General features: G+C 39.5%; 1 protein-coding gene across 1 annotated transcript in view; it reads right to left on the bottom strand.

The window, feature by feature from the left end:
• LOC128587933 (uncharacterized) overlaps positions 1 to 12,201 on the bottom strand; it is a 35,522-nt gene that overhangs the window by 15,163 nt on the left and 8,158 nt on the right. The window contains exons 2-4 of the mRNA XM_053594455.1: positions 6,452 to 6,573; positions 3,661 to 3,799; positions 750 to 871 (exon numbers count right to left, since the gene is read on the bottom strand). Coding sequence (XP_053450430.1) covers positions 750 to 871; positions 3,661 to 3,799; positions 6,452 to 6,573 — 383 coding nt within the window. The remainder of the gene's footprint in view (positions 1 to 749; positions 872 to 3,660; positions 3,800 to 6,451; positions 6,574 to 12,201) is intronic.

Raw genomic sequence — 12,201 nt, 5'->3', positions numbered from 1 at the left:
CACTAAAGAGTTAACTTTTTCTATTGAAAACAGGCCATGATGCTGGGAACTGATAGTGCCTGTTTCTGGCATGAACCTCCACTGCTGTTGGCCACATGTTTTAACAAGTCTACTACTGACAACCAGAAACCACATTTGAATTTTTTGATAAAACTGTTTAAGAACATAAGAAAGCCTCATGATTTGAATTCTTCTAAAATGCCACTTAGAAGAGATACATTAGAAACAAACATTCAAACTGAGGATCACAGAAAATTAGAGCAAGATGTTCCTTGGATATCATTTAGTGCTCATTTACAGATGAGGTATAAGAAGCCCAAAGGTGTTAAGTGACTTGCTTATGGACACACAGCAATTTCCTAGGTCAAGTTAATTTGTCAGTTTTATAAGAGTTCTTATCAAAGCTCAGCATACCATTTTAGAATGGTACCAAAAAACGAAGGGGTTAGAAGGCAGCAGTGACCAATAGGATAGCAAAAGTGTCACGAAAGTCACATGCTTCTGTTTTGTTGATATTACTTCATTTTTGTTGCAGAGACAAAGTAGTACAGAAAATCATACAGCCTGTCTTTAAAATTCCAAATTCAATTATTACCATCAAATAGAACTTAAGTTCTTGCTGATGCCATACTATTTTAACCTCCTTATTCTGTTACTTTAATAAAGTAAGCCAAGCTGTCACCTTGCATGGTGGCAGGCAGAACAAAGTATTTTCCAAATGTTGAGTATGTCCACAAGCTGGACTTTACCCCATAAAGGACTGTGCCGAGCCTGGAACCAACATCAACCAAGATCTTTCCGGACAGATCAGGGAGAACATGATGATAAATGAACTTCAATTCCATGAGGGAGAAGGAATGAGAAATAAATCCTGGAGAATCAGAACAGAGTGAACGTCAAATTTGCTTAGGCATGAACAATAACATTCTGTACTTAGAATTTTTTTTTTTTGAGACAGAGCCTCATGCTGTTGCCCTAGGTAGAGTGCTATGGCATCACAGCTCACAGCAACCTCCAACTCCTGGGCTCAAGTGATTCGCCTGCCTCTGCCTCCCAAGTAGCTGGGACTACAGGTGCCCACAACGCGCGGCTATTTTTTTTTGGTTGTGGCCATCATTGTTTTTTTTTTTTTTTTTTTTTTTTTTGGCCGGGGCTGGGTTTGAACCCACCACCTCCGGCATATGGGACCAGCGCCCTACTCCTTGAGCCACAGGCGCCACCCATGGCCATCATTGTTGTTTGGCAGGCCGGGGCTGGATTCGAACCCGCCAGCTCAGGTGTATGTGGCTGGCGCCTTAGCAACTTGAAACACAGGCGCTGAGCCTGTACTTTGAATTTTTTCACCTATATTTATAAGGTATATATCAGTTTTTTCCCTAACCAATGAAATCCAGAGGTTATTTAGAAAAAATTAATAACTTTATATTTATCCACTCTAAACTGTAACTAAAGAATAAATATTTAGTTTGTGCCATATAAAAGACCTCAAGGGAACAGCTACTTAGATGACCATCCCTATCCCTGTGCCCTTCATTTCCTTCTTGGGATGTCCTGGGTTTTCCCTTCTTCTTCTCCCTGTGACCTGTTGCTGCCTGGGATGGCTTCCTAACTTCCATACCATCTGATTTTCTTACTTAACCCCTGACTCAAACCTCAGAACTGCCTTATACTGCTGCATTGATGTTATACTACCCAACAAACACCCATCTCTGGAGTTATGTGATGGGGTGGCCCTGACCAACCTAGAATGTGTCCTGGAGTACAGGAGAGAAGTGATATGAAGGGAGATTAAGATAACTCCAGAAATTGCTCTTTCCCGCTTAGCTTAATTGCCACCATTTCTAGCCTCTTAGTCTATCTTCTCACTCCAATTGCTGTCATTAAGTAAGTATCTGGGACAGCCTGAGTCTGGCTTTCTTCTGATATGGAGGTAACCCTAAGACTTACTATATTATATTCTACATAATATAATGGGCAGGAAGGGGAAAACCTTGGTCACAACTAACAGATGTGGCAAAGACAATGGAAGCAGGCAGGCCAATCCCTTGAGACTAGGTCTCAGAAGTAATTCTTACTGGGGCAGGCTTGACCAGTGTAGTCCTTATCTCCCTGGATCATCATGCTCATCATTCTCTTTGGCCTACTTGGACTTCTTCTCTGAGGTGCAGAGTCACTGTTAATGTCTTGTAGCTAGACATGCCCCATGTCGTGTGGGAGGAAGAATTTATCCTAGCAATAGATGTTTCTGATTCACTATATTTATCTGGGCTGGCCTGGGTACCCAGTCATTAAAAACCTGATTTTTATAGGCAGATGCATCCTAATCTTCAAATTATTATTTGCCAATTATAGCTCTTCTGTGAATCTCTATAAATCAGAGATCTATTTGATATAGTGTTCTAATTCACTTTTTTTTTTTTTTTTTTTTTTGTAGAGACAGAGTTTCACTTTATGGCCCTCGGTAGAGTTGCCATGGCATCACACAGCTCACAGCAACCTCCAACTCCTGGGCTTAAGCGATTCTGTTGCCTCAGCCTCCCGAGTAGCTGGGACTACAGGCGCCCACCACAACACCCGGCTATTTTTTTGTTGCAGTTCGGCTGGGGCTGGGTTTGACCCCGCCACCCTCAGTATATGGGGCCGGCGCCTTACCGACTGAGCCACAGGTGCCGCCCTCTAATTCACTTTTTAGTTTTTCCTCTGTTGTTCTTATCCACGTCCTTTTCATTTTGTAAATTTTAAATATCTCAAATAGAAATTAGAAGTATTATCCAGAAATAGAATCTTAAACCAGTAAATTAGAGAAATTTAATACCAAATTATAATATAGGTAAAATATATTTGCATTAGCAACATATTCCAAATTTGGTAGTTGTTAACCTTTGAGAATAATATTTCCTAAATGAATAACATATATACATATAAGCATAAAATTATTTACCAGGAGGAGTAGCCCACCCTGTGCAACAACTCTAAATCTAATTGAGCTTGGAGATACATGCTTAAAGCAACAGACCAGACAATCATACCTAGTTTGAACGAAGAATGTATTAACAGAAGACTTAACCTATCAGTAGCATAGAGTTTGTATAGTTTCCTATTTTGGACATAGGTACTGAGGCTGAGGGGCAGAGATGCAGGAGACTGTCACAGGTCAGGATGCTTCACTGGGTCACATTATGGCCTGAATAAACTGCTTCTCAAGATTATCTCTGTCATCTGAGTCCATGCCCACCCAATAACATCTGCTCACTGTATGATTTCTCAAGTACATGTTTTCATATGGTGAACATTTCAGCCCGCTTGGAAGTTATATTTCTCATTGTAAATCAGCATATGGTTAATATTATTAATCTCTTTTGAGTATGTAGAGTTATGAGTTGGTTGTCAAGTATTCAGTCACTTCTGATTAGTTTCTGGATCTAAGAGTTGCCTCTAATTAACAGTTTTTAAGTGTGAAAAATAGTTTCAAGATGTGCCCTGGGGAACAATAAGTAGTCTAGCCTCCCTATATAGTATTTCTATTAATACTCAGTTTCCTTAACTGTTGTGGATGTTTCAAAAAATACTGAATGGCTTGGTCAAAAATTTGTGTACTCGTGACATGTGAGGAAAAAGTACACATACAAAGCCATCAGATTTGCATGCTTGAGCGCCTACCTAAAGGTGCTGTCTTGCGAGAGCCACACACCATACAGTAGTTTCTGCTCATTTTTCCCTCCTCACATAATGAATCAATAAAGTCTTCATCATAAAGGAATGCATCAACGTGAACTGTGGGGTCTGGCTGCTGTTGCATCTGGTGGGAAGAGAAAAACATCAAAAGAAACATAGTACAAAGAAATTTCCTTTTATTGCTAAATAAGGCAAAACATCAGTGGTTCATATGCTAAAATTCCGAGAGCAAAAAGAAGGTACAGAAACATAAATTTCACTTATTCAAGTCAGTAACTGTTCTGTTCATTTTATTTCTGAGACAACAGAAACTTTTTATTTGACCTGGAATGATGCAAAATAGCTTTGAGGAATACACAGAATTTTAGTTGAAAGGAATATTAGAGATCATCTTACCCATCCTAAGTATTATAGTATATTTTACAGACAAAGAAGTTGATATCCAGAGAGATTTCTCAAAATAGTAGAGGGGAAAGTTGAAACTAATACCAGGTCTTCTGAGTCCTACATGGCAGTGACTTACCATGTAATATTAACAAGTAATCTATGCCTAGAATGCAAAGTTTGCAAATAATAAAAACGTTATTAAAACTTAATGCTTATAAATACTAGCTCTTGGGCGGCGCCTGTGGCTCAAAGTGGTAGGGCGCCGGTCCCATATGCCGAAGGTGGCAGGTTCAAACCCAGCCCCGGCCAAAACCCACAAAAAATAAATAAATAAATAAATACTAGCTCTTTATTCATATTAGTGATACAAGTTATAATAGGGAGTAGCTACAAAGGAAAGTGTCTGACTCCCTCTCCTTTAACTATAATAAAGAATCCTATTTGGATACCTAAAAATTATATATCCACTTACACAAAGAAAACTGTATTATAAATATGTAAAAATCAGGTTTGGATATCTATAAGGATAAGAAAGAAAGTGAAGATATAAAGACCTTAATTTGTTAAAGGATTGTGGATCAACTGTTAACATACAATGAATACTTTTCCCCCCTCATTTTATATATTGTGGTATGTATGATAAGACTGCTTTATTAATAAAATTCGGGCAGGGTGCAGTGGTTCATGCCTGTAATCCCAACACTTTGGGAGGCTGAGGAAGAAGAATCACTTGAGCCCAGGAGTTTGAGACCAGCCTGGGCAACATAGTGAGATCCCATTATCTAAAAAAAAAAAAAATTAGCTGGGCCTCATGGCACCTTAGCTACTTGGGAGGATGAGGTGGAATGATTGCTTGAGCCTAAGAGTTCAAGGCTTCAGTGGGCTATGATCATGCCACTGTGTTGCAGCCTGGGTGACAGAATGAGATCCTGTCTTACAAAAAAAAAAAAGAAAAAAAAAATCCAAACTATATCATAAATACTTCTCTCAATTTTTATACTATTCACTAGGTTCCTCCATTGAAAATCTACTCTGAATATCTGGATGGCTGTAATGCTACACTCTCGGAAGCTGAGGCGGGTAAATTACTTGAGCTCAGGACTTCAAGACAACCCTGAGCAAGAGTGAGATCTCATCTCTACTAAAAACAAAAAACTACCTGGGCATGGTGGAGCATGCCGGTAGTCCCTGCTACTTGGAAGGCTGAGGCAAGAAGAAGACTTGCACCCAGGAGTTTGAGGTTGCTATGAGCTACGATGACACCACAGTAGGGCACTCTATCCAGGGTGACAGAGTGAGACCTGATTTTAGAAAAAAAAAGAAAAAGAGGGCGGCACCTGTCGCTCAGTCGGTAAGGCAGGGCCCCATATACCGAGGGTGGCGGGTTCAAACTCGGCCCCGGCTGAACTGCAAACCAAAAAAAAAATAGCCGGGCGTTGTGGTGGGCGCCTGTAGTCCCAGCTACTCGGGAGGCTGAGGCAAGAGAATCACCTAAGCCCAGGAGTTGGAGGTTGCTGTGAGCTGTGTGAGGCCGGGACACTCTACCGAGGGCCATAAAGTAAGACTCTGTCTCTACCAAAAAAAAAGAAAAAAGAATGAAAGAAAAAGGATTTTATTTTTCTTCACCAGTATTATAGGCTGAAAACCACATGGAGGATTGCTGTTTTTTTAGATTAGTTGGTAAAGAAGAGTTATTATTACTTTTTTTTACAAAACAGTATTTGTAACATAGGACTCTCATGAGGCCAGGGACTTGAAGGAACTTGAATGAGAGGGCTATATGGAGAAGAAAATGAGAACTAATTCTAAAAATAAAGGAATAGAAGAATAAGGGAAAATGTGCAATGTGAATATAGGAGAAAGAAACATACTGTGAGCTTCATCCTTGAAAAGAGTGAGGTGAGTGGAACAGGGAAGAGAAAACCAAGACAATTGTGTAGGCAGGGCTATATTCTTAGCCATTGTTGGGCAGTGATTGCTTTTAATTTTTGAAAGCTTAGCAAACAGGATGCTCTCAAAAAATATTTGCTGAGGGCGGCACCTGTGGCTCACGGAGTAGGGCCCCGGGGGGTGGTGATTTCGAACCCGGCCCCAGCCAAAAAACTGCAAAAAATAATTTGCTGAATGAATAGCACTAGTGAGCCAAAGGGTTAAGGCAGCGCTTCTCAACCTGTGGGTCACAACCCACAGGAACTGTATTAAAGGGCCGTGGCATTAGCAAAGTTGAGAACCACTGGGTTAAGGACGCAGAAGAACTGGGGACATAGTTGAAACACTAAATGAAAAACTACTTACAACTGAAGTTAGGACTAATTAAACTAGAAAGGTGCTGGGAAAACTAGGAGAATGCTTAAGTAGCACTAAGAGCAAATTAATTTAACGTATTTACTTTTTGAAGGGCTAGCTGTTCTGAAGAAAGCATAGTTTCTAGAGGCAAGTGATTACGAAGGTCTTCTGCTATGCTTTTCAACATAATGTCCTTATTATGTTGAGTGAATTCATCAAAATCTCCTGAAAAAAAGCAAAAAAAAAAACCTCTTACAGTCATAGTCATATTTAGCTTAAGTGATTACATTGCATGTATTTTCCATCAGAAAGCACCAATTTGTAACAATAAATAAACCTTCCAACCAATTATGAATTCAAGTCCTAATTTAAGTTCTACTTCAAATACTGAATTTTTCCTTTTTCCAAATTGGTTATCATGTAAAAGCAAAGACATTTTTAAAAAGCATGTAGTATTTTAACTGTTTTTAACTTTATTTTTATTCAAGACTACTGCCATTAAATTTTAGGACCTTAACTGTACTAATAATTAGTCAAATATTTCTTCTGTGATCACACAGATCTTAGAAATTAAGCGTCACTCAGTGATTGTTAAGAAAATAACCCTGAGTATCCCTGACTCCAACAAAATGTACCCAAGACTTCAGATAATAAACCCTAATGTCCTAACATTTAGCACCAATTACACATATACAATTTAAAATAGAATGTGACTTATATAGAAGTAAAATACTTGGGAAGTCAGCTATTGCCTAGGATGTCAAATGTTGACTGGAAAAGGATTCCTAAAAAAATAGTAGGGTAGAAAAAATAATTTACCTTTCTCTGAAAAGACTTCCTTATATTGACTTCTTGCTAGGGCAAAAGGACCCCAAGTTGATTGTCTTTCTTACAATTTTAAAATAGCCATGGAAGGAAAACTCATCTATCTTCACATTCCCCATCCCCCAAATCTTTGGATGTTTTAAGGTCAACTCGTGATGTTCTTCTTAAACATAAAATAATTTTGTGTTTATTCAATATGTTATTTTCATGTAATAAATAATTAAAATTTGGATGATGTTTTATAGCTTATCAAGTTCTTTCATGTAGAAACTAAGTCAATTAACTATTATAACATCCATGTGAGGAAGACAGAGGAAGATTGCATTTCAGATTTACGGATTAGAAAACTAAGTGTTCTAAGGTTAAATGAACTGCCAGAAGTTGCAAAGCAGGCCAGCAACTGCACAAGGACATAAACCTATCTGCTGCCTATAAGCAATGCACTCTTCTTTTTCACTATACCATTCTAATCGTAACCCTCAAATCATAACAGCTAGAAAGAGTCAGAGGTGGTATTGGAATGCAACTCTAAACCAACCTTTGAATTACTATGCCATAAGGCCTCTGTACTCTGCAAAGACAGCAGCTAGTAACAGTTCACTCGCCGCTCTCTTAGTCTTTCCTTCTTCCTAGCTCTGATGCAGCTCTTCATACCACATGGTAGCCATATCCTCTGCCACCTGGTCACTATCTTTGCGTAGTTGCTCAACAGCCCCTCTAAATGTGGCCTTGGAGGTGAACACAGGCGGGCAATCTAGTCTAAAACATGACCTTCTTAGCTTATGTTCTCTTTTCATCTGGTAGCATGCCAGGGCTCCGAGTGCTACTGCTATTGGGTTATCAATAGAATTGCAAGGGGTGGTGGCACCAACAGAGGCCTAAAAGTCTCAAACAATCATGTCAAGATCCAGGAAGCTGAAGAAAGAAACGATGGGATTGGTTGCAAAACTCTGAACAGTCATACTGGATTTCCATAACTAAATGTGTTTATTTGGGAGTCAATCCCCCAATTAATGTGAGCATCACAAGTCAAGAGTCAAGAGAGTCAGTATGAAATTATTCAGTCTTCAAAAAAAGCATTAATAAATAAAGACTACATTCGTTTCACCTCAATACCAGGTAAAAATGAGAACTGGCACTCCTTCCCCTGGACAACAAATTCTGATTCAAACATATTCAAGGGCAAAAAGAGATTTCTTTATTTATAAACAGAGATTCTTCACTCTGATCCTAGTTAAGAGGATCCAAACATGGGCTTTAAATGGTCAACAAAGGGCCTAAACATGTGCATTCAGGTGTATACATAAATATATATACCTTTTCCAGGAAGAATGCTCTTAAATAGATCTTCAATATTAACAGCTAATAGTTACTGAGTACTACACTTAAGGCATTGTTCCACATGCATGCATTCACTTTTGATCCCTCAAACATCTCTGTGAGACAGTACCATCATTTCCTCATTTCTGGCTCCAGAGCCCCTCTTATCAAATCTACTTAAGACTGATAAGAATAAGGTTTAGAATCACTTGCCTGTAATGATTTCAGTTATTTGGGCTCTAGTTCTAATTGCTGACTCTTGGTTAAAACTGTCCTTACCTATTTAGCTGACTCTGACCTTGTCCTTTGGAATTCTATTTCTGGAGCAAATTTAATAGCAGTGAGAAAGAAGACCGGGACTCAGACTGCCTGAATTAGAATCCTAGGCTTACCACTTATTTAGGCAAGTTACCTAATTTTCTGAGCCTCAGTTGATTCACTTAAAGTGGAAATAATAATAATACCTTTATCTAAGGATTGTTTTGAGGATTAAATGAGTTAATCTGCAAGTTTAGAATGTTGCTTTAGAACCATTATCGGCCATAACATTCAATAAATGTTAATTACTATTTGAAGATCAGTAAAGTTTGATAAACCCATTTTCCAAACTACATTTTAAAAATGTTGTCAGTTTCATGAATCAAAAAGAAAATATGTTCAATTCAGTCATTTTGGTAAGATATTAAAACTCATCTCCAGGGTGGCGCCTGTGGCTCAAGTAGGGTGCCGGTCCCATATGCTGGAGGTGGCGGGTTCAAACCCAGCCCCAGCCAAAAGAAAAAAAAAAAAAAAACTCATCTCCATATTTTCCTAAATGTTTTTATACTAAGTTTCTTACTCAAATGTCACTGATTCATAATTATTAATGGGTACTTTCAGATTTTAAGGGAGAAATTTTTAGCTCTTGAAGGTTAAAATTGGTTTTATTATCTGTAGCAGTAGGCAATTAATTTCTGAAAAGAACAGCAAGACTTTTTGCCCCAATAATGATTATAAAAACAGATTAGAAAGGCATATGATAGAATATTACTCAAATACACAAAACTGGAATTCACTTTAACATTGTAGCTATCTCTAAGCGTCTGTGGGGGGACTGATTCCAGGACTACCCATGGATATCAAAATGTATGGATGCTTAAGTCCCTTATGTAAAATGGCACAGTATTTGCATATGACCTACATATATCCTTTCAAATACTTGCAAAGTTACTTGTAATAATACAATGTAAATGCAACATAAGTAGTTGTTATTCTGTATTTAAAAAAAATTGTAGGGCGGTGCCTGTGGCTCAGTCGGTAGGGCGCCGGCCCCATATACCAAGGGTGGTGGGTTCAAACCCGGCCCCGGCCAAACTGCAACCAAAAAAATAGCCGGGTGTTGTGGCAGGCGCCTGTAGTCCCAGCTACTCGGGAGGCTGAGGCAAGAGAATCGCTTAAGCCCAGGAGTTGGAGGTTGCTGTGAGCTGTGTGAGGCCACGGCACTCTACTGAGGGCCATAAAGTAAGACTCTGTCTCTACAAAAAAAAAAAAAAAAATTGTATTCAGCTATTCCAGAGGCTGAGGCAAGAGAATCGGCTAAGCCCAAGAGTTGGAGGTTGCTGTGAGCTGTGATGCCACGGCATTCTACCGACAGGGAGACTCTGTCTCTAAAAAAAAAAAAAAAAATTGTATTCTTTTTTTCCCTAATATTGTTGATCCTTAGTTGGTTGAATCTAAGGATGTGGAACCTGTGGATATAGAGGGCCAACTACATATCATAAACATTTACTTTGTCATTAAAATTAAATCAAAACATTATCTTTTAAGGCTGTGCAATATCTCATCATATATATAGTTTCTAACTATTCACTCTTAACACCTGGACAGTTAGTTAGATATAGTTGCAATTGTGAAAAACTTAAAAAACTGGGAACATTGTAACTAACATTTTGGCATACATCATCTTTGTTTATTTTCTTACTGTGAATTTTAAAATGGAAATAGGAAAACTGTTTTTTTTTTTTTTTTTTGAGACGTCACTCTCAGTAGAGTGCTATGAAATCACAGCTCACAGCAACCTCAAACTCTTAGGCTCAAACGATTCTCTTGTCTCAGCCTCCCAAGTAGCTGGGACTACAGGCTCCCACACAACACTTGGCTGTTTTTTGTTGCAATTGTCATTGTTGGTTAGCTGGCCTGGGCTGGGTTCGAACCCGCCACTTTTAGTGTATGTGGCTGGTGCTGTAACCAGTATGGTATGGGCGCCGAGCCGAAGTAGGAAAACTCTTTAAAGCCTTTTGCTACAAATCTGCAGATTTCTTTCCTTAAAAATTTCATTAATTTACTCTAACAGAAATGTACATGTGTCTCATCAAGCCCCCACAGCATTAAATGCTATAATAAAAACAAACTTGGTTGCATGTTATTTAATTACTAGTGAGGCGAACATCTTTTAACTCATGTAATAGCTATTTTGGAATGTGTGGGTAACAGTGTGTTGTTTGGAGAAAGATTAAAGGAAGGTGCTAATCAGCTGCCTAAGGACAGTGAAGTTTTTTCTTTCAAATTATGTATGTAGGTGGGAAGGGAACAGAGAAAAAAAGAGCTTCTCTAAAGGCCAAAACTAGAGGCTGGATGCAGTGGCTCACACCTGTAATCCTAGTATTCTGAGAGGCCGAGGCAGGTGGATTGCTTGAGCTCAGGAGTTTGGAGACCAGCCTGAGCAAGAGCAAGACTCTGTGTCTAAAAATAGTTGGACGTTATGGCAGGCGCCTGTAGTCCCAGCTACTTGGGAGGCTGAGGCAAGGGATCTCTCGAGCCCCAAGAGTTTGAGATTGCTGTGAGCTACAATAATGCCATGGCACTCTATCAAGGGCAACAGAGTAAGACTCTGTCTCATAAAAAAAAAAAAAAAAATGTAAAAAAGAAAACTGATGGGTGGCACCTGTGGCTTGGTGAGTAGGGTGCTGACCCCATATACCAAGGGTGGTGAGTTCAAACCCGGCCCCGGCCAAACTGCAACAAAAAATAGCTGGGCGTTTGTGGCAGGCGCCTGTGGTCCCAGCTACTGGGGAGGCTGAGGCAAGAGAATCGCCTAAGCCCAGGAGCTGGAGGTTTCTGTGAGCTGTGATGGCACAGCACTCTACCAAGGGCAATAAAGTGAGACTCTGTCTCTACAAAAAAAAAAAAAAAAAAGAAAACTGATAAACGCCAAAACTAATTCTGCAAAAATTTCCTACTTATATCTAATTAGTAATATGGGGGATGAAAAGTCACCAAAGCTAACAGTCTTTATTTATTTTTTTGAGACAGACTCAGGCTGTCGCCCTGGGTAGAGTGCCGTAGCATCACAGCTCACAGCAACCTCCAACTCCTGGGCTCAAGAGATTCTCTTGCTTCTGCCTCCCAAGTAGCTGGGACTACAGGCGCCTGCCACAACGCCTGGCTATTTTTTGGTTGCAGCCGTCATTGTTGTTTGGTGGGCCCACGCTGGATTCGAACCTGCCAGCTCAGGTGTATGTGGCTGGCGCCTCAGCCGCTGGCGCCTTAGCCGCTCGAGCCACAGGCGCTGAGCCACCAAAGCTAACAGTCTACAAATAAAACTTCACTTTTTATACCTAGTCAGTTAAGTCCTACCTCTTTTTCTTTTGACTTCTTTTTCCTCTTCATTCCCACTTCAACTACCTCACAGCCAGTCATCACCTTATACTTTGAATACCATTACAAACT

The sequence above is a fragment of the Nycticebus coucang genome, chromosome 6, assembly GCF_027406575.1.
Source record: "Nycticebus coucang isolate mNycCou1 chromosome 6, mNycCou1.pri, whole genome shotgun sequence".
Classification (NCBI taxonomy): domain Eukaryota; kingdom Metazoa; phylum Chordata; class Mammalia; order Primates; family Lorisidae; genus Nycticebus; species Nycticebus coucang.
This window is presented reverse-complemented; position numbering and strand designations above follow the sequence as displayed.